At 41.9% G+C, this 27,655-nt stretch overlaps 1 protein-coding gene across 1 annotated transcript in view; it reads left to right on the top strand.

Moving 5' to 3' along the window:
* LOC124593905 (agrin-like) overlaps positions 1-27,655 on the top strand; it is a 669,506-nt gene that overhangs the window by 576,905 nt on the left and 64,946 nt on the right. Inside the window, exons 18-21 of the mRNA XM_047132256.1 lie at positions 4,370-4,599; positions 11,154-11,288; positions 11,451-11,697; positions 16,893-17,057. Of these exons, the coding sequence (XP_046988212.1) occupies positions 4,370-4,599; positions 11,154-11,288; positions 11,451-11,697; positions 16,893-17,057 (777 nt within the window). The remainder of the gene's footprint in view (positions 1-4,369; positions 4,600-11,153; positions 11,289-11,450; positions 11,698-16,892; positions 17,058-27,655) is intronic.

Here is a 27,655-nt window from a genome sequence, read left to right as displayed (position 1 = left end):
ATTTCCAACAAATGACAGCATATGAAGGTACTGATTGTGTATGAGGGTGGATTAATACCCGAAGAAAGAAGCTGTTACGTCTCTATATAATCTATAGTGTGATTAATGTATTTGGTCGAATGAGATACCTTTTTTCATTACCATCCGATTAAGAAGTTTGTTTCAAAAAATGGTTCAAATGGCTCTGAGCACTATGGGACTCAACATCTTAGGTCATAAGTCCCCTAGAACTTAGAACTACTTAAACTTAACTAACCTAAGGACATCACACACACCCATGCCCGAGGCAGGATTCGAACCTGCGACCGTAGCAGTCCCGCGGTTCCGGACTGCAGCGCCAGAACCGCACGGCCACCGCGGCCGGCGTTTGTTTCAAACTCTGTAGGATATTTACAACGGAAGTAACCTCATATTTAGATTCAAATGCATTCCCTCTGAGATATATCTTGAGCTGCACACGTCTTTTACTCATAACTCCTGGTAATGACCATGCGACCTGACAACCCTTTTTAAAGTAATCTGTTGCTTTGATTGCGAGCTTGACGGTGTAGAACTGAATGCACGTGCGATTTTCGTAGGTCTTTGGCCTGACTGTCTATTACTCTATGTACAATCGTACGGCAGTGGAGAACAGCTGCAACACATCATTCAATTTATACAGTTCGTTGCGTAATATCAAATTATAATGAGAATTATTTTGAATAACTATTATGTGACAATCAGGTATTATGCATGAAGTATAACTGTGTATTAAACAAACTCTCAGAATAATGTTTTACAAGCCTCGTCACTTCGAATAAAACATTGAGCTTTCAATAGCTTTCATCACCGTAGTCATCAGGAGTAAAAAGCCATTGACTGCCGGGACTGGCTCGGTGTTCCGCTTATATAGATGCAATAGCAGTGCCCGGAAACTTCCAGTTAGGACCGAAGTGAGGTACGCGTAGGAAAGCGAGTTGGGCAGCTCATAGCAGCTCCGGCCCACCACGGGGCAGAAAGACGGCATGTGGCGCATGGGTTCCTGCTCCCTACAAGCGTCAAGCACCCGTCTTTGCTTTCGATGGATATTCAAAGCCCGAACCCCATGCTCTGCGAAGTGTGTACCTCTAGTCTCTGTTAAAATCGTTGTGATTTATTGTGATCTTGGCCGTCACCTGTATAATGGAATCACATTACGATGATGCATGAGTCAGGACTCCCATATATTCAGATTGAATTCTTTGTCCGCTTTTGAGGCATGTTCATTCACACTAGGCACTCAAAGACCTACGTTGTCGTTAACGGGGTGTAACACATCTCGTATCTTGGAAATCGACCGGTACACTAGGTACAGTTAACGTGTTTCAAGGACGCGTCTTATCTTCCTGGTCGTTGCCCCACAGCACGGAAGGAGTGTAGTGGAGCTAGGCTTCTTCCGCCGATTCACGAGATGTCTTTTGTCGACGGCGCCTGAAAGCTTTTGCAGTGTCTCCCTTGCTGTAACCGGTTTTCCTGAACACGAGTCTAGAATGCTGAAAATCATACTGTATGTCGTCATAGTCAGAAATAAATGTTGCCCTGTGTGTTCAGGACGCTTTCTAGCATTAAAATGTAACTGCATTGCAAATCAGATTCCGATATCAACGTGTTGCATGTGAAAGAGTCTAAACAGCTATGGACGTAGGTCTAAGGGAACTTCAGCGTCAAACCCTTCAAGGACCGCTAGTGGGGAAACGGTGCACCTGTGACATTTGTGCCACATAGCAAAAGTGTTTCTTTTTATCTCCTCTAAAGACTCTACGAATTTGGATACGTAGTTTTTTATAGCGTTTTTGTCGCACTCCAGCTGCAACCTGTAGCATCAGCCGGGCACCTAGGACTATGGGAAAAATTTTTTTTGGTTTGTTAACCCCTCTTCCACGGACTCTCTGTACTCAGTCTCTTTGAATGCATGTAGCGTCTTGAAGGCCATCACTAATCTCTTCCGCTGAACCTTCGTTGCTAAAACCCCGGTTTCAACTCTTGCCTGGGGGATGCCTAATACTGGGTTGATTCATAAGTTTGTGGAGTTTTTCCATTAGTTTAATAAACACAACAGACACGTAACACAGCATACCAGAGACTTCCGTCATCAATTAATATATTCTCCTTACTATTTACAACAGTCTGCCAATACTGGGATAAGTTTTCAATTCCGCGACTGTAGAGATCACTTCGTTTTGAGGCAAAGAACTTGTCGAGCCCTATTCGGAGCGCATTTTCATTCGGAAAGGAAGTTCCTTGAAGGTTGTTCGATAGAGAGCGGAAAAGATGAAAATCTAAGGGCATAAGATCACATGAATGAGATGGATGCGGAATGACTTCCCAACCCAACTCCTGTACAGTGTTTTTGTCAGCCTAGCAGAATGCGGAGTAGCATCACTTCACACAGTCTTCCTTTCGTGGTTCCTTGACTGCATCTGCAAGACGTCTCAGTTGATAACAAGATAACAATAAATGTCAGTAGCGATGCATCACCTCATGTAAGCTGTTCCACCAGCTGCATAACGTTATCTTTTGTGGATGCGCGCAGGTCGTTGTAAGTGGCGTTGTTGCTTTGTTTGAACTCAAACTTTCCTTTCTTTACAAGTTGCGATATGGTCGAGAATCGTACAGTGATCCAGAAAGTGTAGAATAAATTTCTTTATTTCCATCTACGATCACAAACACGTAATTTCATCAGACTACCGGTTTCAGTCACCGATGACCATCTTTATACATGTAGCAAAACATGGGAGAAACACGAATACAATAAAATAGGCCATAATTAAAAGTATTACTGACATACATGCGAAAATCATGCGTTTTAAATATGACGAGGTATTATATTATGACATATTTTTAAAACAGGTATGCCTTGTAGTATTTAAAGTTCATAATTTTCACATGTATCTCAGTAACACTTTTCATTTTAGCATATTTTATTGTTTTAAACTTTAGACAATCCATTAGTTGTATCTGTGTTTCTCCCACGTTTTGCTGCAGATCTGAAGATGATCATTGCTGACCGAAACCAATAGTCAGAACCTAACGAGTATGTGATCATAGACGGAAATAAAGAAATTTATTTGTTCCTTTCTTTCCCTTGTGTTACCATAAAGACACCACTTCTCGTCACCAGCAACGATACAGGATAGGAATAATCGGTGCTGTTGACGTGCCAGTTGATGACGAACAAGCAGATATGCGCATATGGCCACTCGCTGTTTTTTATAATTTAGGCCCAGAGCATATGGTACCCATACACCCGACTTTTTAAGCTTCCCCATTGCGTGCAAATGTCGAACAGTGGTGGAATGATCATAGTTAATGAGGTTTGCCAGCTCTCGAGTACACTGACGTGTATCATTGTGGATTTATGCGTTTAAACGATCTTCATAAAAACCCAATGGTCTTCCTGAACGGGGACAGTCATTAACGTCAAAACGATCCTCCTTTAAACGAGAAAACCATTTTCTCGCCGTCCTCTGTCGAACTGCGTTATCCTCATACACGACGCAAATGTTTCTGGCTGTCACCCCTGTAAGTGACTCAAACAGAAGATTATGTCGGATATGTTCCGATTTTATCCACTTGGCGCACCATTTTCTAGCGTCTAGAGCTTCACTCTCTATCCCCAAGTCGCAAAGTGACAACACGTAAACTCAAATAGCAACAGTGAACTACAAATAAGAAATGACAATCGATAAATAAATCCATAGCAACCGGAATACCAACATGCAAACCAAAAACACAGCGAACTTATGCACTACCCAATAGTTCTGTCGTTATATCATGTTTCAGGTAAAGTCGGTACATCCAGACCGGTAACGCAAACCTTAGGTTCACGAAACTTCCTGGCAGACTAAAACTGTCTGCCGGACCGAGACTCGAATTAGGGACCTTTGCCTTGCGCAGGCAAGTGCTCTACCACCTGAGCTGCCCAAGCAAGACTCACGACCCGTCCTCACAGCTTTACTTCCGCCAGTACCTTGTCTCCTACCGTGCTTGGGTAGCTCAGTTGGTAGAGCACTTCCCCGCGAAAGGCAAAGGTCCCGAGTTCGAGTTTAGGTCCGGCACACAGTTTTAATCTGCCAGGGCGTTTCATATCAGCGCACACTCCGCTGCAGAGTGAAAATCTCATTCTTAGGTTCATATGTGTTAGTACAATTTTGTGGATTTAGAATCATTGGTGTGTTCTGTCAAGGTGACTGAAGACGAAGATACCTAGCTTTGAAACTGAAAGGAAATCATTTATTTGATGTGAACGCCTCCTCTATGCCAATTGGAGAACATTTTCCCGACGCTGTATACACGCTCATCTCTCCAGTATAACTTGCCGCACTCCAGCTACAGTGAGTATGGTTTGCAGGGTGTTCGAGAACGCGGGCGCGCAGCAGGGGCTGGTGGGGTGCGTGCAGCTGCTGCGGCTGGGCCAGGTGGCGGTGCGGCTGCACGAGGGCGACCCGCTGGTGGTGCGCTCGCACCGCGTCACCGAGTGCGGCCACAGCCCGTGCGGGCGCCTGCCCTGCCTCAACGGCGGCTCCTGCACGCCCACCGGCGCGGTCTCCTTCCACTGCGACTGTCAACCGGAGTATACAGGTAATGCGGCCACTCTGGTGCCTGGACCGAGCACATATTCACGATTGTTCGTTGCATATCAACCGATGAGTAGGAGAGGGTAGTTTTTGACGTATCTGGCAGTTTTGGTGCTGAATCATAGTCTGACAGGAGTTCCACAGGTTTCAACGTTGGGTCCCCTTTACTCCTCATGCACTACAATTATCGCTGACTCTCAAGTGTGTTCACTTTTCACAGGAATCAGAGAGTCATGTTTGAATTTCTGGCAGTTTTGGTCCAGAATCATATAGTGACAGATGTTCCACAGGGTTCGATGTTGGGTCCACACTAGTTCTCACATACTACAGTTTTTGCAGACTCTCAGGTGTGTTCACTTATTATAGGAATAAGAGGGTCATGTTTGCATTTCTGGCACTTTAGGTACTGAATCATATTCTGACAAGTATTCCACAGGGCTCAAAGTTGGTACCACTACTTTTCTTGCACACAATATTATTTACAATCCCTCAAAACAGTTCATGTCATATTTAACTGACAAGAAGGATAGAGTTGTTTCACATCTCTATCAGGATTTATGCTGAATCAGTTTCTTACAAGGGTTCCACGCGATTCACTGTTGAGATCACTCCAATTTTTACAAATGAATATTTTCTAGCTTTCAGGTCAGGTCACTTCTTATTTAATTGACAGGGTGCAGAGGTTTGTGTGTGACAACAATGTTAGTTTCCATGCTGAAATATATTCTGACAGGTGTTCCACAAGAACTGAAATTGGGACCACTCCTTTCTTTGCATAGTCACCTAGAAAGCAATAGATACAGGCGCCCAGGTAGTTGCCATGTTCCTTGACTTCCTGGTGGCATTTGATACAGTTCCTCACCGCTGTGTAATGAACAAAACACAAATGTGTGGAATATCTGCCCAACTGTGTGACTGAATTGAAGAGTTGCTATCAAAGAGAACATAGCATATCATTCTGAATGGAAAGAAGTCTTCAGAAGTAACTTTGGGTGTGTCCCAAGGGAGTGTTATAGGAGTGTTACTTTTCGTACTATATATAAATGACCTAGCAGATAACGTCAGAAGTTCCATGATACTTTTTTGCGAATGACGCTGGTGTTTAAAGAGAAGTTGACACGAGGAAAAATGGTAACGAAGTGCGGGATGACCTGCAGAGGATCTATGCTTGGTGCAGGGAGTGGCAGTTGATAGCATGATGAAATATAGCGTCTAGTGAATATATATATATATATATATATATATATATATATATATATATATATATATATATATATATATACAGAAAGACCCTTTGTGTGATTACAGAATTACAGAACAATCACTAAAAACAGTTACATCCATAAAATATATAGGACTATGCATGTGGAGCGATTTGAAATGGAACCGCCACATAAAATTAATTGTAAGACAGATGCCAGACTCAGTTCCACTGAAATAATCCTCACAAAATGTAGGCCATCAACAAAGTAAGTAGCTTATAAAAACTCGTTCGACCAATACTTGAATATTGCTGGCCTGTATGGGAGCCACACCAGATAGGACTGATAGAGGAAATAGAGAAGATTCAAAGTCGAGCAGCACGTTTCGTTACAGATTCCTTTTGTAAGCATGGAAGCGTCACGGAGATTCTTATCAAATCCCAATGGCAGGTGGTGCAAGAGAGGTGTTCTGCTTCACGATGAAGTGTACTCTTAAAATTTCGAGAGCGTACATTCCTAGAAGTTTAAACCAATATATTGCATCCTTATAGATATATATCGCGAAAAGACCATCAACATAAAATTAGGAAGGTTCCAGTCCACACGAAAGCTTACCAGCAATCACTCTTCCAGAGAACCATATGCAGTTGGAACAGGGAAAGGGGAAGTGACGCTGGTACATAAAGTACTCTCCGCCAAACACCTAACGGGGCTTGTGGACTATAGACATAGATACAGATGTAGATGTAGATGTAGCCGTAGTCTTTCATGTTACTACCCGGTGGCCTAAAGCATCCTCTCCAGAGGGTCTGATCCTTTCACAGACTAATTTTTTCTGCGTCAGTTTGTGTGGCAGTGTGTGAGCCGAGTGATGGGTAATCACCCATCATTGATACCCTTTTCAGCTACGAGTGACAGGAGACACTTTTATTATCTAGAGAAGACCATGTACCATATCTGTCGAAAACCATTTTTAATTGCTGACAAGATCCTATTTGTATTTTTATGTTACAGGTTTCAGCCTTATATCACCTCCGTATCAATGTAAAGCACTGAAGTCTCGTTAAGGACTAACCAGTGACAATGCGTGGCGTTAATGAGGTTGACAATATTGATGTTTTGATAGTCTTTGATACAGCTGAAACTGATAATAAAGAATTCTGTTAAAAGTAGTCTGTTATTTTGCTGGTCTGTGTGAAAAGAAACTATCTTTACGAGTTCAGCATGTAAACGATTGCTGTTGTGAATTGACTAATGTATCCAGGAAGCTCAGCACGTAAAACGTTACTGTTTTCTGATGATTTTGGCAAGAGTCGCCATACAAACGCATCTGTCTTTCAGTCTCATCATGAAACCCGTTGCTACTTTAATTTTATTAATTTTCTTTAATTTGTTAATTGATTTACTGTTCCACTGACGATACAAATGTGATGACAGTTATTAAAAAATGCAACAGATAACTTTGCTTCTTTTGAACCATTCAATCAGGGGGTCAGGATACCACACTTAATTTTACTGTTAAGAAATTCTATGTTATTATTTCATGAATACATTAAGAATGGGACAAAATCGTAATCTACGAGGGCTGGAATTTAAATAGTGGCAACTATTTATTCACAACCGATGCAAAAGAGTTACATGTTTGCACCTGTTACTGTCCTTCAAAGTAGTCACCAGCGTTATATAGAAACCGTTGCCATCGATGTGGAAGGCGTAGTACACCGTTAGCAGAGCCTGTTCTGTTGATGGTGCGAATGGAGCGGTCTACTGCCTGTCGAATCTCTGGAACAGTTCTGAAGCGGATACCACGAAGTGCTTCCTTCATCTTCGGAATCAAACCAAAGTCACAAAGACTTAAGTCCGGGGAATATGGTGTATGGTACAGTACTTCCCAGTCCCATCGACCGAACAGAGCAGCCACAGCTTGCGCTGTACGCGTCCGCGCATTGTCGTGCAAAATGATGGGTGGGTTGCGCAGAAAGTGTCGCCGCTTCTTTCGCAAAGCTGGTCGCATGTCATGCTCCAAACACGAACAGTAATACTGTGCACTGACGCTATGCCGTGCAGAAACGTAACGCGTTGGGATAACACAATCACAGTCGTACTCGAGAATCACCATAACTTAAGACCGCTCCATTCGCATCATCAACAGAACAGGCTCTGCTAATGGTATACTACGTCTTCCACATCGCTGGCAACGGATTCTACACAACGCTGGTGACTACTTTGAAGGACAGTAATGGGCGCAAACATGTAACTATTTGTATCGGTTGTGAATAAATAGTTGCCACTATTTAAGTTCCAACCCTCGTATATACTATAATTCTATTTAAATACTTTATCTGAATGATTTTATTGATCAAATAAGTTGAATATCGACCAAATACACACAATGACAGCTCAAGCATCAGCATACTGGGTCAGCTTGGTCCCTATTTTACAGGAAAGTTAAATTAACTTTTTCAACTTACTAGCATTAAGTAGTGACAGAGGATAGCTGGGATATGTTCACTTGAGGATACGTGATTTAGTATGGAAATCTCATAGCCACACAGTTTGTCATGCATTAAGAAATTGAGATGACAATAGCTGACCACTCCTGATACCTACTCTAAAAATTACGACGTACTCAGCAGTAAAGTCTTAGCTCAACCCTAAATGAGTACCAAACCACGAAAAACGTTCTAAAGTCCACATGTAAAAATAAATAAAAATAATCATCACATGCAGACATTCATTCTATACTGCAAATTTAGACCTACCACTCATTAGAAAAGACTGGAATTGTTGGTTACTCTGAGTGGCACATGGTTAAACACATTGCTATACATATAAAGAAACCCCACCTGTTCCACAAGAAAATGCAATTTAAAATTAGAAAACTGCACATATACGAGTATATGAGCACTGAAGGTGAGGCACTTAACTGAATAAATGGTTAAGGCATTCACGTAATCTGCACAACCCCCTAAATCACAAAAATTCCTTTAAACTACATGTATCCAAACTGACGGTAAATAATTCACCCATATAAGTATTCACTCTGCTCCACAAATTAGCAATGAATGGAGTTTCGATGAACTTTGAGTGACACGCAAAAAGTGATCCATACAGAGAAAACCTGTTTCTTAAACAAGAATAATAACCAGCTTAAATTTGGGAACCTACTCATACATCACTTAAGCACAAAAGTGCAAGCGTTTACTGAAAGATCAATAGCGAATAGATTCAGATTCTACCTCTGTCCATGCGACATGGTAGCTGAACAAAGCTATTTTCAAGTCCTCGGAACTCATAAAAAATATAAAATTCAACCCTGTACATCTCACAATTATATGTCATGAATTTACTTTACACATTGAGAATCATCTCAGTTCACAGAGTTTCTTTATACTGCACCATGCGTGGTAGCCTATTCTCTCTCTCTCTCTCACTCTCTCTCTCTCTCTCACACACACACACACACACACACACAGGATTCCCTACCAAAAGCCAAAAATAATGCTAAATTCATGGTCGAAAATTCTCCTACCGTAACCATTGTAATTTCCTCCAATATCCAGAAAGCTGAAATATGAAATTTAATCTTCTATCACCGTGTCACACTCCTCTAACCGTGCAGCCTCATATTTTGTACATATTCTGGATGAAAACCTCCTACAGGTTTTGAACTGCCTGTAGTGAGTACGTTCAATGTTTAACAGCAGTTAATTTGCAACAAACCATCGATTAATATCCACGAAACTTTCGAGCATGACCACCTGTTCTAAAATTTACTTGATTCAATATTTGTTGCTTGTTTGTTAGATCTTGAAAAAAAATAAAACTTTGGTTATATTGTTGATGAAAGGTCGTTAACACATAGAAAAAGGATTACATAATCCCAATCGAACCCTTAAGGACATGACTCGTAATTACTTCTCACACAACTGACTACTGATGTTAATAATTACTATGTTATCAATAGTGTCGACATTTTTTCTCAGTGATTAGGTTACTACTGACTTTCTTGTAGATACAAGCAACTACTTCTTTTGTAATTTCATTTTATTTTGTCTCTCAGTTAAATATCTGCCTAATTATTTCATTCACATTCACCGGTCTCAAGCAGGAAAGACTGTCATTCTCAAACACATAAACACCCACATGCATACAGACAGAGCCTACAGGGACTTTTCCACATTTCTCCATACTCCAATGTACCCACACCACTGCTCTCCGCTACAAATGCAACTTCCCATGAACCCTCTGATACTTTGCGACAATGCAGTGCTGTACAGGATAAATTTATTTAAAGGGAACTCCACTGCGAGTCCAGAACAGCCAGTTGACATATATAGCAGATAGGAAAGATAAAACTGATTGATCTGTGTAAATAAGGTGTTATCCTACACAAAACACTAAATTTCTAAGTTAAAACACTCAACGCGAGACGTTTGCAGTAACGCTAAAATAATTTCAGTTGTATGTCACTGAAGATGCCTAAATACATTGGGCGAAAAATTTTTGCTTCGCAAGTAGAATAAAATTCTGCTGAATAATTTATTGTTGCCTATAATTTTAAGCAGATAAGACTAACAGATTAATTCATAGGGCATTGCTGCTATTTCCCGTTAGAAAATAAATCTTGAATCACTTGCAGCTTTTGTCGTTTTACTGCAGCTACTTGAAATTATATTTTGATTCACACAAACAGAAAGTAGCATATGTTGTAAATTATTATCTTACAGAAGTGTAAACATCCTTCTCAACAAAGGAACCTCGAAAAAGTCATCTTATTTCAAATAAATGAGAACTACTCCTGGGATAAATGACTGCAGTATTTTAAATTTCAGCAAGACACTGTGCCACATATTACCTTCGTACTGCCAAACACTTTGCTTCTCTCTTTGTAACGACACAACTGTTAGCATTAAACTCGAAGACAATAAGCGGTGTAATTATGTAAACCTTTTTTATAAAATGCTACTAAATTTACAAAACCAAATTTAATGAACTCTCTTGATAATTAGCGATGGCCATATTTTTTTATTTTAAATATTTTATCGTGCATGTCCATTCATCTTGTGACGATCATTGCATTCATGTTACTGAAATTATTTGCAATTAGTGAGCAATAACTGAAACAATGATTTTGTATTGTTTATTCATCAGCGTAATACTCTACTCTCCAGTAAATTCTTCCTTTACCTCCACATCACCAACAAAAGTAAATCCGAAATTCAAGAAATATTTCAAATTTTAGTATGGAAATCTCGTACTGCCAATGCTTCTCTCTTTGTAACGACACAACTGTTAGCATCAAACTCGAAGACAATAAGCGGCGTAAATATGTATACCTTTTTTTCTTATTCAGGTGCTTTCTGTGAAAGTCGAGTTAATCCATGCAGTTCCAGTCCCTGCGTGTCGGGTTCAACGTGTGAAGTCTTGCCGCACGGAGGTTTTATGTGCAAATGTGCTCCTGGCACGAAAGGGCTTTCTTGCCAAGACTGTAAGTACTGAGTGCAATACAAAAATGTTCAGAATTTATTTATTTATTCATTAATTTCAGATAACAATCTCACTTGTAATGAAACAGTATAAAAAAATTTGTGTTCAACAGTAACACTATGCTTGAGGTTCCGTGTAAGTAATTCAGCGCTTACAATTTCAGCTGATACGGAGCTTCAGGATATTTTTATCCCGGAATTCAACGGAGCATCCCATATTGAACTACCACGTCTTGAAGGAGTCGGCAGAGCGTTTTCGTTGGAGCTGTGGTTTCTTTCACGGTCGTTGAACGGCCTGCTCCTCTACAATGGACAACTATCGAATGGGAAAGGGGATTACATCTCCCTAAACCTCGTGAACGGGCACGTGCAGTTCTGTTACAACTTGGGCAGTGGTCCAGCAAACATCACGTGAGAGCTGTTATATTTTCTGTTATAATTTGCCAGCCGTTCCAAAGTGCTTATGGTACTAATATAAATCTTACTTAACGTCTTTGCCTCTGCCTAAAGTATATACACTGGACTAAACGTTAGTCGGCCCAGAGACTTGAGCTAGTACAGTGTAACACTGTCTCTAAACTTGATAGTGATCTCAATTTGGCAAGCAAAAGTCCACAAGAATGAGATTTTCACTCTGCAGCGGAGTGTGCGCTGATATGAAACTTCCTGGAAGATTAAAACTGTGTGCCGGACCGAGACTCGAACTCGGGACCTTCGCCTTTCGCGGGCAAGTGCTCTACCACTTGAGCTACCCAAGCACGACTCATGCCCCGTCCTCACAGCTTTACTTCTGCCAGTACCGAGTTCGAGTTTCGGTCCAGCACGCAGTTTTAATCTGCCAGGAAGTTTCTTGAAAGTCCACAAGTTTATGCAAGTATGCCATATACGGCTGAGGCCAGTCACTGATGATTGGATCCCATAGGGCTACCAAATTGTGGATATGTTAATTGCTGTGTTTAAAGCAACGTCAGTGCGCAAATGGGTGTTCAAGTGTTCGTCAAAATAGGAACACATGCTTGCAGTGCTGTGAACACGGCCGTCGTCACATTGGAAGACAGGAGTGTCCACAGCATACTCATCATAAAGATGTAGGAAGAAAGGGCAGCAATTGGTCACCGTAAGCTGAGTAAGCTGGACCAAGTCATGATACGAGGAATACTCGCAAAACGTAAATGAGCCCTCTCTGTCCTCAACTACACCCTCAATACACTGCGGGAAAAAAATTTCATTGGACGCTCATTGCATGCAACACATAGCTTCATTTCCAATTAGGCAAAATCGCGACTAATCGGACCACATTACACATGTCGAGTCAGTTACAGTCCGTTTGTTGTATTCTTTGACAAACTAAAAACGTGCAGATTCACGTGCTGAGGTGAGCAATGGCTTTTGCGAGTTACGCTACTCCAAATGTCCACTGCATGCAGTTCCCTTCGCACTGTTTGCTTGGCAAAGGGTTGATGTGGACCTACATTCACTGGCAGCGGCAATGCCTGTAGGGTTCGAAACAGATTGTCGTTGACAAGGCGTAACACTCGTCTCCCATCCCTGTCGATCGGGATATTTTTACGACCACTGTTTCTTCGCCGTTTTACATGGCTATATCATTAGCGGTGTGGTAGTGGAAGCGATCAAAGACGATAGACCAATGATGCCATTCCGTCACGTCTCTTCGTCACCCCATCTTACTCCAGATTTTTGCATGCATCCGGTGGCACATTTACATCACATCCCTACCATAACGTCAGCGATGGAGGGTCACATGACCCCCTAGTGCCAGTTCTTCTGCATATACAGCTCTTGTTAAGAGCGTGACGAATATTTTGTCCGGCGATCTCACGAACCGGTTCGTGACCAAATAACCTAATTCTGCACCATATTAGGAAAGTGTCTGCTATTTAATTGGGTTGTCAGCTTCTGCCAAAAATCGACCTCAAGTAACATTTTGTCCAGAAGCAAAATAAAAAAATGTATCAAGCAAATGTTGTTTAGCTTCAAGGAAGCATTAACTAATATGATATCCTTCCTTGTAACTTTGTTCGCTTCGAAGACATGAACAGCAGTATGTGTTTTTAAAACAGAACCTTGTATTTTTTGTTCGGTAACCCACTTCCCCTGAACGTCACCTGTTCAGCAGTTTATCATAGGATGTCAACAGAAACACGAGGAAAATGCACACCAATCATTCAGTCAATCCTCTTCAGCTGAAGGATTGTGTTGTGAAAAACCAGTTCTAAGAGATCTACTTTGCAAAATTTTGACGGTGAATTTATCTCAACATTTTTCATGGAAAAACGTAAACAAGTGGATTTTGATTATTTTAGACTCAAAAGAATCAGTTTCTCTAGTGAAATTACTGAAAGGAACTGAACTTTGCTTAGCAAACTCGAAAGCATATGTCGTGCTTTGTAAAAGAATAGCGTAACGGGCTGTAATGTTACTTAGTTGCAACTACGAAAGCAAATAAACCCACACTCGATCCTATTACGATCTATAGAATGTAAACATGCTCCTCGAAGCTGTAGAATTCGTGTCTTGCACCAGTGGCGAGCGAGTAGCCTTGCTACTATTGGTCGGCGTTTGGAAACTAATGGCGGACACCAAAGATCACACAGTACACCTCATATCACAGAAAAACAGATAAATGCGCCTGATAAATAAAAATCATACCATTCCGAAAGATAGGACCTACGCAAAAAGGGACGTGCAATAACAATGTCAACACTAATTGCGAACAATCTTCACTGAAACTACATTTACTTATAGAACAAGAAATGCTAGCCAAATATTCATTAAAAAACAAAATAAAATTTTAACCGAAACTGTTGAACTACGTGCAAAGTCTTGATTGACGAGAGAGAGCGAGAGCTTTTATCTGTTCGTGTGGTTGGTGCATTGTAACGTCAACGGCAGCACGTCGTGGTGGGAGCGCAAGTAAAGTAGCTCCATCAGTCACGAAACTACAGTGGATACATCTGCTAGTTTAGTATATGATTCTCATGGCGGTATATCGTATTTCCTGTGGTCAAAGGCTGCTCGAAAGTAGTATTTGCTAAATAAATCCCAGCTCATGCACGACGATAATGTCTGTTGCACACACGACACTGTTGTTGACATCACGTAAACATTTTTAAAACAGTGTAAAATTCACTTAAACTTGCCGTTCTCGAAGTTAGTTCGCCCGTTTCAGCATGCGATTCACCTTGGCAAATTCACGACTTTGGTGAACCAGTTTTACATGTAGTAAAAAGTTTAAATGTTTCCACAGCGACGGTTAATACTTTAGCGCTCGGCAGCTCATTAATTTCAAATAAAATAAGAATCTTTGTAGTGCGTTAGTTCGAGCAAATGAGTTACTTGCAAACAATTTGGTTCTAAAAACGACAATCACCGTCCACTTGTGTGTACATTGTCACTGCTGTTTGTAACACTTCACGAAGCTCCCAACATTCAGTCTAACATTTTCTTTCAAAATGTTCATGTCAGTTTCTAGTTCAAATCTTGTCCGAAATATAAGAACTCGGCCGTAAACTTTGGCGTGTGTTTTTATCCAACGCGGTAATAGCACGTTACACGACACGCCCGCCCGAACGCACCACTGTACACACACAGACTCTCTCTCTCTTCGACTGCGACTGTCGATATTGCTGTCACATCACAGTTAGTATATCACATTTAGGTTTACACGCTGCATTTAACAAAAGTATTACAAAGAAGTTTTAAAAGTTTGAAAATTTGAATTCTGAATTAATAAGAGATTCGTGCAGTACATAAATAAAACAAAACATAGTTACATTTTAAAGTAAGAAAGGAAAAAAATTGTAGCTCCCAATTGGCAGTGGCTTGACAGTATGAGTACAATGTATATTAGTTAAGTGAAGGCAGAGGGTGCCGGTGAAGTCCCTGACCATACCCCAGACAACGCTAATTTTTGTTTCTGTATTGCAGATAATCTGAAAGATGTTGACCACAGAACAACGAATAAGGGTCGTAAGGTGAAGACTCTTTGGACGGCCCTTTGTTGAGGTTCAAGAATGGTTTCGTCGACAGAGCCGCTCATAAGGCCCAGTGGGAATAACCATTAGAGGTTTGGTCACGAAGTTTCTGCGACCTGGGAATTTACATGACGAGAACGTTTTGGGCGGGCGTCGACGTCGCAGGAAACTTTGGAGACCACACGAACAGAGTTCAAAAGTGTTGACTCGTCTCAGCCAGAAATATGGCATCCCAAATTCCACTAAGTGGCAAACCTTACACTCCGTACTGAAGAAAATGGCGTATCACATCCATGTGCTCCATCATCTTGAATCTAAGGATTATGCAGCACACATGGCCATGTGCCACAACGTGCTTAAAGCAGTAAACAATGAACACTTGTTGGCACACGCCCTGTTGAGTGATGAGGCTATCCTTTTATACCCATGGTCTTATCAATTGCCACAATGGCAGGATGTGGACTGATGAACAACCACACGTCGCCATGGAATTGAAGCGTAACCCTCCAGACGTAAGTGTGTGACTGATTCTCACCCAACAACGCATTTACAGTCAATTGTTTTTTGCTGTGGCAACAATCACGTCAACATTGTACTTTGGACATCCTGGAGCAATTCCTGGAGTCCCAATTGTTTGCCGACAAAATTCTGGATTCGATTATGTTTTAACAAGACAGTGCCCCATCCGCACTTTGCGCTCACTGTACGTAATGAACTCAACGAGGACGCTGGATAGGACGAAGCTCACCACGGTTCTGCGCAGCATATTCTCCTGATCTAATGCCCTTGAACTTCTTTACACGCGATTGCATCAAAAGTCGCGTGTACAAGATCAAGATTAGGGATTTACAGCATTTGCGTGAACGCATTTCGCAGCGATGCATACAACTACCACAGCAATGCTACAGCGTGTGTTCAGGCGCACTGAGAAGAGATGTTAACGCTTTTAGATATGGTGGGCAGTAATGTCGAACGGCAGTGATTTCATTCAAGTACCATGTCTTCTCCCATGTTATATTCATAGTCTTTCATAATGTAAGCATTTCATTTGAATCTTCTAAGAAATGGTTAGGGACTTTCCTGGCATCCTGTGGATGTGCTACTCATCTACAGAGAATGTAGATACGACGGTTGTGTACTATATGTACCTGTATTGTAAAGAAGGAAACATTATCATTATTACTGATCTGCAAACATACTCGTAGAAACTGCATAGATGTTAACATTTCTATCTTCTCTATCCCGCGAAAGTCAGGAACCAGTATTAAGGGAAGAACCTAGGGATAGCTTTCATCATCCTATGTATCATTCCCGTGGAGGTAAAAGTAGACTAATTATAGCATGTACAGAGGCATTTAAGCAGTCATTCTTACCATACAGCACACGCAATTGTAATGGGAAAAAGGCCTAACATTTGATGTCATCCTAAATAACCTCCGCTAAGCACCTCACAGAGGTTTACAGAGTATGTTTGTAGATATGGATATCTTGGTGAAACCCGATCACCATTACTTCTTAAATGGCCAACGGTATTTGAGGTGAAGTTAAAATTAGAACATCTTGTACTGTGTGAAGTTCTCGTGCTGAAGAAAATTCCGGCTGTTCTGGCAGGTCAGCGGAGAGGATCAGCCCCAACAGGTGGCACTCGGTGAAGGCGAGCCGGCTGGACCGCGACGGCACCCTCCAGCTGGACTCGGGGCCGGTGGCGGCCGGCCAGTCGGGGCCTGCCCTCACCGAACTCAACCTCGAGCTGCCGCTCTACATCGGTGGTGCACCGTAAGTCACTTTTGTCACCTCAGTGTAAGAGTAACGCGTTTAGAGATACCAGACTCCTTGCTAGGAAACTTATTGTATGTGATGTTCCTGCGTCTGTTACACGTTAGTTTTGAGAAAGTGCACAGTAGTGCTCGGCCAGTACAGAGAGTCCTATAGGGTAGGTTTTATGAAGTATTGAACTAGCTGATGTTTTAAAATGCTGATTAATTCCTGCAGGTGAAGGAACTGTAACGAGCTACGGAAAGTAATACATTTCTAAATAGACAGGCTATAGCAAAAGTAGTGCATTTCGTTACTGCACTCAAGTGCGAATCATAAAAAATTCAATCTTTTTGTAATTAGCTTTTCTTTTATGGTATATAAATTACGCAATTTATTAAAGTAAATCCTCTTTCCTTTGCAATTATGATAATACATTCGTTATTTATACTTTAAATACGCAGTATTTAGATGTGTACTTAAAACTGTGGTGTGCTATATTTGTTCCCAAATGTCGATCAGTGGTAACAAACATAGGTGTCAATTGTAACACATTCACATAGTGTAGATAGTAGTTGTATTACTGATATATCTTCTCCGATATTGATTTTGATATACCGCAAAAAGGGACAACTTTATGGCATTTTTAGCAATTTTTGAAACAGGACAACGTTGTGACATGACATCTACGACAGTAAAGCTAGAGTTAATGACTTTGCCAAGCGTTTCTTTATTATACACAAGTATAACTCTGTAACAATGTACTCGATTCTATGAGTTTTGTTTTATCGCTGCACAGAAAAACATGGAGAAGAAATAACTTTGAGGTTCGCTGATGACATCGTAATTCTGTCAGAGACAGCAAAGGACTTGGAAGAGCAGTTGAATGGAATGGACAGTTTCTTGAAAGGAGGATATAAGATGAACATCAACAAAAGCAAAACGAGGATAATGGAATGTAGTCGAATTAAGTCGGGTGATGCTGAGGGAATTAGATTAGGAAATGAGACACTTAAAGTAGTAAAGGAGTTTTGCTATTTGGGGAGCAAAATAACTGATGATGGTCGAAGTAGAGAGGATATAAAATGTAGACTGGCAATGGCAAGGAAAGCGTTTCTGAAGAAGAGAAATTTGTTAACATCGAGTATAGATTTAAGTGTCAGGAAGTCATTTCTGAAAGTATTTGTATGGAGTGTAGCCATGTATGGAAGCGAAATATGGGCGATAAATAGTTTGAACAAGAAGAGAATAGAAGCTTTCGAAATCTGGTGCTGCAGAAGAATGCTGAAGATTAGATGGGTAGATCACATAGCTAATGAGGAAATATTGAATAGGATTGGGGAGAAGAGAAGTTTGTGGCACAACTTGACCAGAAGAAGGGATCGGTTGGTAGGACATGTTCTGAGGCATCAAGGGATCACCAATTTAGTATTGGAGGGCAGCATGGAGGGTAAAAATCGTAGAGGGAGACCAAGAGATGAATACACTAAGCAGATTCAGAAGGATGTAGGTTGCAGTAGGTACTGACAGATGAAGAAGCTTGCACAGGATAGAGTAGCATGGAGAGCTGCATCAAACCAGTTTCAGGACTGAAGACCACAACAACAACAAGCTTATACAAATATGTAGGCCTACTGCGAAATTTAATTTCCACATGCATGGAATTTTATAACATTTATCCTTCAGTTTTGATAGCAATATAGTTTTATGTTCAGTGAGGTGTTCAGAATCTGGAATATTAACTGTCACAACATTATCCCTCATCCCCCCTTCAGTTCAGGACAACGTTGTGACATGACATCTACGACAGTAAAGCTAGAGGTAATGACTTTGCCAAGCGTTTCATTATTATACACAAGTTAAACTCTGTAACAATGTACTCGATTCTATGAGTTTTGTTTTATCGCTGCACAGAAAAACATTTGTCAAAAAAATTGACAATTTGTTGAGATTTATTTTTCTTAAAATGCAAATAATTACTTTACTGCCCTCAATTAAACAAAATAAGAATTAAAAAACTAAACTGCATGACGGAAGGTAGTTAAATTAAACTTCTCCACACTTTTCCACACATCTGATCAGTGGAAATGTGTGAGATAAAAAGCAGATAACAACACTTACATTTAACACAATATCCTCTAAGAAGATAATTAGTGCACACTGTTAGACACTTACTAAGGAGTTTGGTGGTATGAGTAAAAAAAAGCCATGACACATTGAATACAGTATTCTCAAAAATTGTAGTAACAAACATACGATATGAAATAAAGTTATCTTTTCTACTAACCATTCACATATGCCACTAATTTCATTAATGAGACTTGTTTTCTACAAATTCAACTGTCACACTTGTTTCAGCAGGTATGTGTATGCCGTCTCAGTTATTCCTATAATGTATGGAAACAAATTCCTTCGTTTTCCAATGGCTGAAGACTTTTTTTAAAAATTAACTCATACATTATGGTCGCCACATACACTTTATTTACATCAACTTACATTAAGTTTGTCAGCTCTTCAAATTTATGGGCAGTAGCAGAAAGTTCCCAAGAAATCTGCAAACGCGTTTTTCGACCTGCAAACAAAACGTTCCTGTGAGCAGCTGATGTGTGATGCGTGTACTTATGACTTCCTTCACTAGTGGCAGCACTATGCAAGAACACACTTCGGTAAAACTGTAGAAACTAAAATGTGTTTCTTTCAATGGTTTATGCTTTAATTCTCTTCCACATGCCCTTACAAATGTTTCCACAGTGTTTAAAATTAAACAATGGAAATTCCACGTTGGAATGTCAACAATGTACGAAAAAGCATTTTGGCCAGAGTTGCCGAAGATGATGGTCATGTGTGCGTGACGTGTGCTTGCTTGTGTGAATGAATGTTTGCGTATTTCTGTTTCTTTTTCTGATGAAGGCTGTGGCCGAAAGCTAATGTGCAAGTGTCTTATAATTGTGCCTCCTTGCAACTTAACACGTCATCTTCATGGTAAGTAGCAGTTTCCTTACATTGTTGACTTTCCACAAAGTTTCATTGTCCTATGATCATTCGTTTCTCATGGAGGCCCTCTCAAGTAATGAAAGTTTCGTTATAACCGCCTTGTACTTTTCAAAAGCCTGCCAGCCTATATTTCATTGAACTGTCATGTCTTCCCCCATGTTATGTCCTATCCTTTCATAATGTCAACATTCATTTGAATTAAAGTGCCCCTTCCGAGAAATAGTCAGGGAATTCTTTGGCACCCTGTAGATATGCTTTTCATGTATGGGGAATTAAGTGCTACAGTCGTGTACTACATATTGTAAATAAGGAAACATTTACTGATCTGCTAACTTTCATTCGCTGTAGATGAGGGTAACATTTGTTGATTGCGCACCATGTTTGCGTTCCAGGTTACAAATGTTGAGTGTTGTCTCGAGTTACAGCATTTAACAATACACTGATCATGCAGAACATTATGACCGCCTACCTAATAGCCGGTATGTCCATTTTGGCACGGATAATAAAGGTGACTCATCTTGAGTCAATTAGGCCTTGGTAGGTCGCTGGAGAGAGTTAGCACCACATGTGCACACACAAGTCACCTAATTCCCATAAATTCTGGGTAGGAAGTGATGAGTTCTGACGCCACGTTTAATCATATCCCAGAGGTGTTCGATCGGGTTCGGATCTGGAGAGTTGGGGGCCAGCACACCAGTTAAACTCGCCACTGTGTTCCTCGAACCTCTCCATCATACTCCTGCCCTTGTGACATGACGCGTTATCTTGCTGAAAAATGCCACTGCCGTCGGGAAACATGGTCGCCATGAAAGGGTGTACGTGGTCTGCAACCAGTGTACGATACATTTTGGCCGTTCTGGTGCCTTCAACAGCTACACTGGACTCATGGACGCCCACGTGAATGTTCCTCTGAGTATAATGGAGATGCCGCCAGCCCACGTCTGTCACACAGTACAGGTGTCAAGGAGGTGTTCTGCTGGAAGACGGCGGATTCGCGCCCTCCGATCGGCCTGATGAAGAAGGTATCGGGATTCTTCAGACCAGGCAACGCTCTGCCACTGCGCCAACGTCCAGCGCCGCTGGTTACCTGCCCATTTCAGTCACAGTTTCCGATGTCGCTGTGTTAACATTGGCACATATATGGGTCGTCAGCTGTGGACGCCCATAGTTAGGAGCTTTAGGAGCACTGTGTCTTCACACACATTTGCATTCTGCCCAGAATTAAGTCTAATGTTAGTTGCACCACAGATGGCAATCTGTCCTGTTTTACCAGTCTGACCAGACCGCAACGTGGATATCTGTAATGAGGGGTGACCGCCCAGCCTCACGACGTCTGGATGTCGTTTCGCCTTGGTTTTGCCACTTGTTGAAGACACTCACCGCAGCACTCCTCGAACACCCGATAAGTCGTGCAGTTTCCGAAATGTCCGTGCCGAGCCTCTGGGCCATCACAATTTTCCATCGGTCAAACTTAAACAGACCTCGCACCCGCCCCTTTCTACACATGAGCAGGATGTTCACTGATACTACTCGCATCGTGTGTGTGTCTGACTAGCAGTCTTCATCGCCAGCTGCTATCGCCTGGACCGGTTTATATCGGCAGTGGTCATAGTGTTCTGGCTGATCAGTGCAAAAAGCTATACCGCGATGTTGGCGCAAAGTGATACCTAAGTCACAAAGTTGCTCAGTTTTATGGGAGGTTATTCATATAGCAACAAGACAACCACCCAGACAATCGTCCTGGAAGATTTTGCGAGGGAACAGGTACACAGGACGAACACTGTTTCCTGCTGTTCTTACTACTACGCAAACCGTCACAAAACGTCCTGGTTCTGCGGAAGTGGCTGCCTCTGCCAGTATTAGCCTGCGTGGTATGGTCACCAGTCTCGATTACACTATAAAATAGATGGGTCTAAAACTTCTAGTCACGCAGTATTTTTTAAAGATTCTTAACGAAAGTTCTACCATTTTCTTTATTGAAATTCATTCTGGACGACGAATCTGTTATGAACTTTGAGGAAACCAATCCACTCCAACCGTCTCCTTTTCACGCCGTATTTCGGAGATCTTGATTTACTAACATCCCTTGTGGACATCCTATGCAACAGATCGGCAGAATATTTTATGTCTGCATTTTTCTCCTGGTAGGTACTGAATACACGCGTGATGAATGCCTTACCTCCAGCCACAGTCCTCGCTGATTTTCTGGAATGTGGAACTTCAGTAGTAGCAGCTTCCATACCTTAATGCAACACATGCCCATCTCTGTTGTAGGGTTACACTTCCTCAAATTATCATAAAAGAGGTTATAGTAAACCATTTTAACAAACATGTCTTGCAGACGCTACTCATACAAGCTAAACTGCGACGAAACGGACAAAAAACTGTACGGTACGTTTTCACTGGGGGCCAATTGTAGCATCTTACGAACGTACCCAAGGACGCTGTTACAACTGACTCCCACATGCCGTTTTAAGATGAAAATTGAATAGCTCTGGACATATGAAGAAAATAAATTAGAGCTTACCTCAACACACTATAAACAAGTCCCGCTGTCTCACACAACCATCTCAAAAGTGACTGCCCACCTCAGGTGTTCCCTTACTGATGGAAGACGACTGAAGCTCCCTGACTCTTCCGGCAACTCTGTGAACGAAATGTTACGATTGACCCCTGTTACTTTTACCCCAGGCTCGCCTAGAACGACGTTGAGGCAAAAAACAAACCAACATTTTGTAAATTATAACACAGTGGTGTTCATATCCCAGAACGAAAAGAAACATGTAACATAAATTGAACAGTTTTAGTCTCTATCGACAATTACAACGAACTTGAACTGTGAATTCAACAAATTTAATATTCTCGAACTACTACTTCACGACGTTTTTATGGCGTTAGGTTTGTCAATTTCGAACTTTCGATGACTTCCTCTGTCGTCTCGTCAGGATAATAGATCTCACTAGGCCTTTAGGTGCTTCAGTTGTCCTACTAAAATCTAATCCCCTGACGATGACGGCGGAGGAAGTCCTCGATAGCTCGAGATTGTTAAATCTATCGAAGCATTTCAGAGGAGGGCTGCTAGATTTGTTATCAGTAGGTTCGAAGAAAACGTAAGTGCTACGGAGATGCTTCGGGAACTCAAATAAGAATTCCTGGAGGGAAGGCGGTGTTCTTTTCGGGAAACACTATTGAGAAAATTTAGTGAACTGGCATTTGAAGTTGACTGCCGAACGTTTCTGCTGCCGCCAACATACATCGCGCGTAAGGACCACGAATATATGAGAAATTAGGGCTCATACGCAGGCCTATACACAGTCGTTTTCCTCTCGCTCTATTTGCGAGTAGAACAGGATGTGAAATGACAAGTAGTGGTACAGGATACCCTCCACCACGCACCTTACGGTGGCTTGTGGAGTTTCTGTGTAGATGTAGATGTAATGCGGCAGCAACTCCACGAGACATTTAATCAGAAATGTCAGCGCGAAGAATTACGACCTCAAATTCAATGTTAGAGTGTGAAGGTATCTACATCTACATCCATACTCCGCAAGCCACCTAACGGTGTGTGGCGGAGGGTACTTTGAGTACCTCTATCGGTTCTCCCTTCTATTCCAGTCTCGTATTGTTCGTGGAAAGAAAGATTGTCGGTATGCCTCTGTGTGGGCTCTAATCTCTCTGACTTTATCCTCATGGTCTCTTCACGAGGTATACGTAGGAGGGAGCAATATACTGTTTGCCTCCTCGGTGAAGGTATGTTCTCGAAACTTCAACAAAAGCCCTTACCGAGCTACTGAGCGTCTCTCTTGCAAAGTCTTCCACTGTAGTTTATCTATCATCTCCGTAACGCTTTCACGATTACGAAATGATCCTGTAACGAAGCGCGCTGCTCTCCGTTGGATCTTCTCTATCTCTTCTATCAACCTTATCTTGTACGGATCCCACACTGCTGAGCAATATTCAAGCAGTGGGCGAACAAGTGTACTATAACCTACTTCCTTTGTTTTCGAATTGCGTTTCCTTAGGATTCTTCCAATGAATCTCAGTCTGGCATCTGCTTTACCGACGATCAACTTTATATGATCATTCCATTTTAAACCACTCCTAAAGCCTACTCCCAGAAAATTTATGGAATTAACTGCTTCCAGTTGCTGACCTTCTATATTGCAGCTAAATGATAAAGGATCTTTCTTTCTATGTATTCGCAGCACATTACACTTGTCTACATTTAGATTCAGTTGCCATTCCCTGCACCACGCGTCAATTCGTTGCAGATCCTCCAGCATTTCAGTACAATTTTCCAATTTTACAACCTCTTGATATACCACAGCATCATCCGCAAAAAGCCTCAGTGAATTTCCGATGTTATCCGCAAGGTCATTTATGTATATTGCGAATAGCAACGGTCCAACGACACTCCCTGCGGCACAGCTGAAATCACTCTTACTTCGGAAGACTTCTCTCCATTGAGAATGACATGCTGCGTATGAATTAGGATAGAAGATTTCAGTTTAGTCGTTAGTTTGGGAAGCCAACCGATGTGAATGTAAAATGAAAGTTGTGGTAGCAGAATGGTCTGTTGCATAACCAGAGTTCTACTCTCGTCGTTGGCACCATTTCTCCATATTCAATGCACGTCATTACGACGACATATAATCCCAGTTTTATTATTCGTTCAGGCATTTGTAGTTCTGGAAAGAATTGGTAGTAGCACTATTACTCCCACTTTTCTATATCATCATCAGCTGCAGCAGTCATTACTATCAATAAATGATGTGCCCTCCCCAATTAGTGAGCTCAGCTATGTCCGCAACTTCATCTTCCATGATGAACGGTCTTGGGCGATATTCAGCCAGTTGACTCGAGTGATCTTTCACAGGTCATTGCCCATTGCTTTAGCGGTCCTCCTTTTCGTCGGTCTCTGTCTCGTACACTCCATTCCAGCGCCGCTTGTTTCTATCGTACATCATTTCTTTCGGAAACATAGCCGGCCCATTTCCATCTAATAGTAGCTGTTCTTTCCAGTATGTGCTTGACGTCAGACATAGTCCTGATGTCTTCTGTCCTCTTTTGTCTTTCCTTGTAAATCCCAACTAGATCTTTCCATGCCTCACTGTGTACTTCTTGCATATTCATGAAGTTTCCAGGTCTTACAGCCGTCGGTCATTACGGAGAGGAGACATCAATCAAAAAAAAATTTTTTTCGCTTTTACTACCATGTTTCACCTGAAGATAGTTGAATACAGGGTAGTTGTAATCAAATTTTCGCTGCTTGAGCGAGTATAGACGGAAAACGATTTACTGTATGGGTATCCAGCTTAGTAGTGTTAGTGTCATGACTTGCTGTTAGGTGCCAGTACTGGTACGGTGACGTAGGACTGAAACACAAGCATCAGTCAGCGTTACAGTTGCAGACAGTCAATATACAGGGTGGCGCACAAAGTGTGTTGCCATTTCGTTTTTGAATATAAACTTTATTGTCAATACAATCTGAAAGGAACATATACTACAATGAAGAGCCGTCCATGGAGATTTGTTCTAACTCAGCACATGCTCAATATGTCCGCCATTTCGTTTCCTAACTTCCTTCAAACGAACTCTGAAGGTGGTAATTATCCTACTGCACATGTCTTCCGTAATTTCACTGCAAACTTGAAAAATAAGTCTTCTGAGCTCCATTAAATCACGTGGACGTTTCGGGAAAAATTTTTCCTTTAGGTACCCCCGAAGAAAAAAGTCACATGGATTGAGGTCTGGGCTATTGGGGGGCCAATTTTGCCCGTCGTTGAAGCGACCTGGAAACCTGAGTGAAATGATCCGCATGTCGAAATGCTCGTGTAAAAACTCCAACACAGTGTTGGCAGTATGTGGCCTTGCTCCATCTTGCATGAACCACTGCGTGTTGAAGGGCAAGGCAGTAGCAAAAAGCTGTGGAATGAAGCTATTGCGAAGCATGCTGAAATATCGCTCGCTGTTCAGTTTCTTCAAAGAAAAAGTGTCCAATAAGTCCGTGACTGGAAATTGCTGCCCACGCTGTAATCCTCGGAGCATAATATTGTCGTTCATGAAGCACTTGTGGGTTTTCAGTGGCCCAGAAGCGTACATTTTGTTTGTTAACCATACCGTCTAAATGAAAATGCGCCTCGTCTGAAAACCAAACGTTGTTGAGGGTTTCTTCTCTATCCTCCGCCCACTGAGCAAACAGTAAAAAATGGTTCAAATGGCTCTGAGCACTATGGGACTTAACATCTGCGGTCATCAGTCCCCTAGAACTTAGAACTAATCAAACCTAACTAACCTAAGGACATCACACACATCCATGCCCGAGGCAGGATTCGAACCTGCGACCGGAGCGGTCGCGCGCTTCCGGACTGAAGTGCCTAGAACCGCTCGGCCACACCGGCCGGCAGCAAACAGTAGTCTCTGCTGCTTGTGTCCTTCAGTGAGCTTCTGTGCACAGGTCAACTTGTATGGGTACATATGGAGGTCACTTTTAAGAATGCGTTGAACGGAGCGTCTGGATATTCCCAGTTGCACTGCTGCCTTGCTACACGATTTCCCGGGACTTCTCTGTACAGCAAGTCGTACCGCTTCAATATTCTCCGGCGAACAAACAGGCTCAGGCCGAGGTTGCTTCGCTTCCAATACTGTTCTTTCCTGTACAAATTTATCTACAACCTGTGGATGGTCTTCTTGCAAAAGGGACCCATTGTGTGTGAAACTGTTGTCGAAAACGCCTCTGAGTCACAACAAGGATTTTCGTTTCATGAAAAAGTAACACAATTGCCGATCGTTGCTGTGTCGTCAGTCTTCCATTGTCAGCCATTGCTGCTTACTAGTCTCCTAGCGGCAGTATCGTGAATTGCACGTCATTTCGTTACTCATTTGTTTTTCCAAGCTCTGCTAGTACTGCTGTAGAGATCCCAGCGGGATATCTAATGTGCGTCGTAAATTGTGAAAGAAACAAATAGTAACACATTTCGTGCGCCAATGTGCGCCACCCGGTAGATCTGGTCAAGGCGAGTACAGATTTACTCAAGAAAGCCGTTTTATTAAAACAACAGTAATAGTGCTGCTACTTTTCGCGAGTATCGACACATTAAAGGAATACAGAGAGGCTGAAGAGTATGATTCGGAAGTTCGAATTAACTGGCTATTTCCGAAAGGTCGACCGCCAATTGCGCCACTCGGAAAGTGTTGCGAACGATTGTCAAATGGTATCCGTACAAACTTCATGTTACTCACCAACTTTTGCGAGTGACGCAGACATTCGAGTAGAGTTTGATCTTTCCTTTCTTAAAAAGGATGAAGTCGACGACATGTGACCTTGAAACAGCAGTAGACCAATCAATCGTGCGATTCCAGACTGTCGTGGACACAGATGATCGTCACATTGAGCAACATTTGTAACATGGAACGTAAACATGGTGCGCAATTAACAAATGTTTTGCTCTCATGTGGAAATTAAAATGTGTTTCTTTCAATTGTTTAGTCGTTATCTCTCTTTCACATGTCCGCCGGCCGAAGTGGCCGTGCGGTTAAAGGCGCTGCAGTCGGGAACCGCAAGACCGCTACGGTCGCAGGTTCGAATCCTGCCTCGGGCATGGATGTTTGTGATGTCCTTAGGT

Source organism: Schistocerca americana, chromosome 2 (genome assembly GCF_021461395.2).
Source record: "Schistocerca americana isolate TAMUIC-IGC-003095 chromosome 2, iqSchAmer2.1, whole genome shotgun sequence".
Lineage (NCBI taxonomy): Eukaryota > Metazoa > Arthropoda > Insecta > Orthoptera > Acrididae > Schistocerca > Schistocerca americana.
Note: the sequence above shows the minus strand (reverse complement) of the source record. Positions and strands in the feature narration are given on the sequence as shown.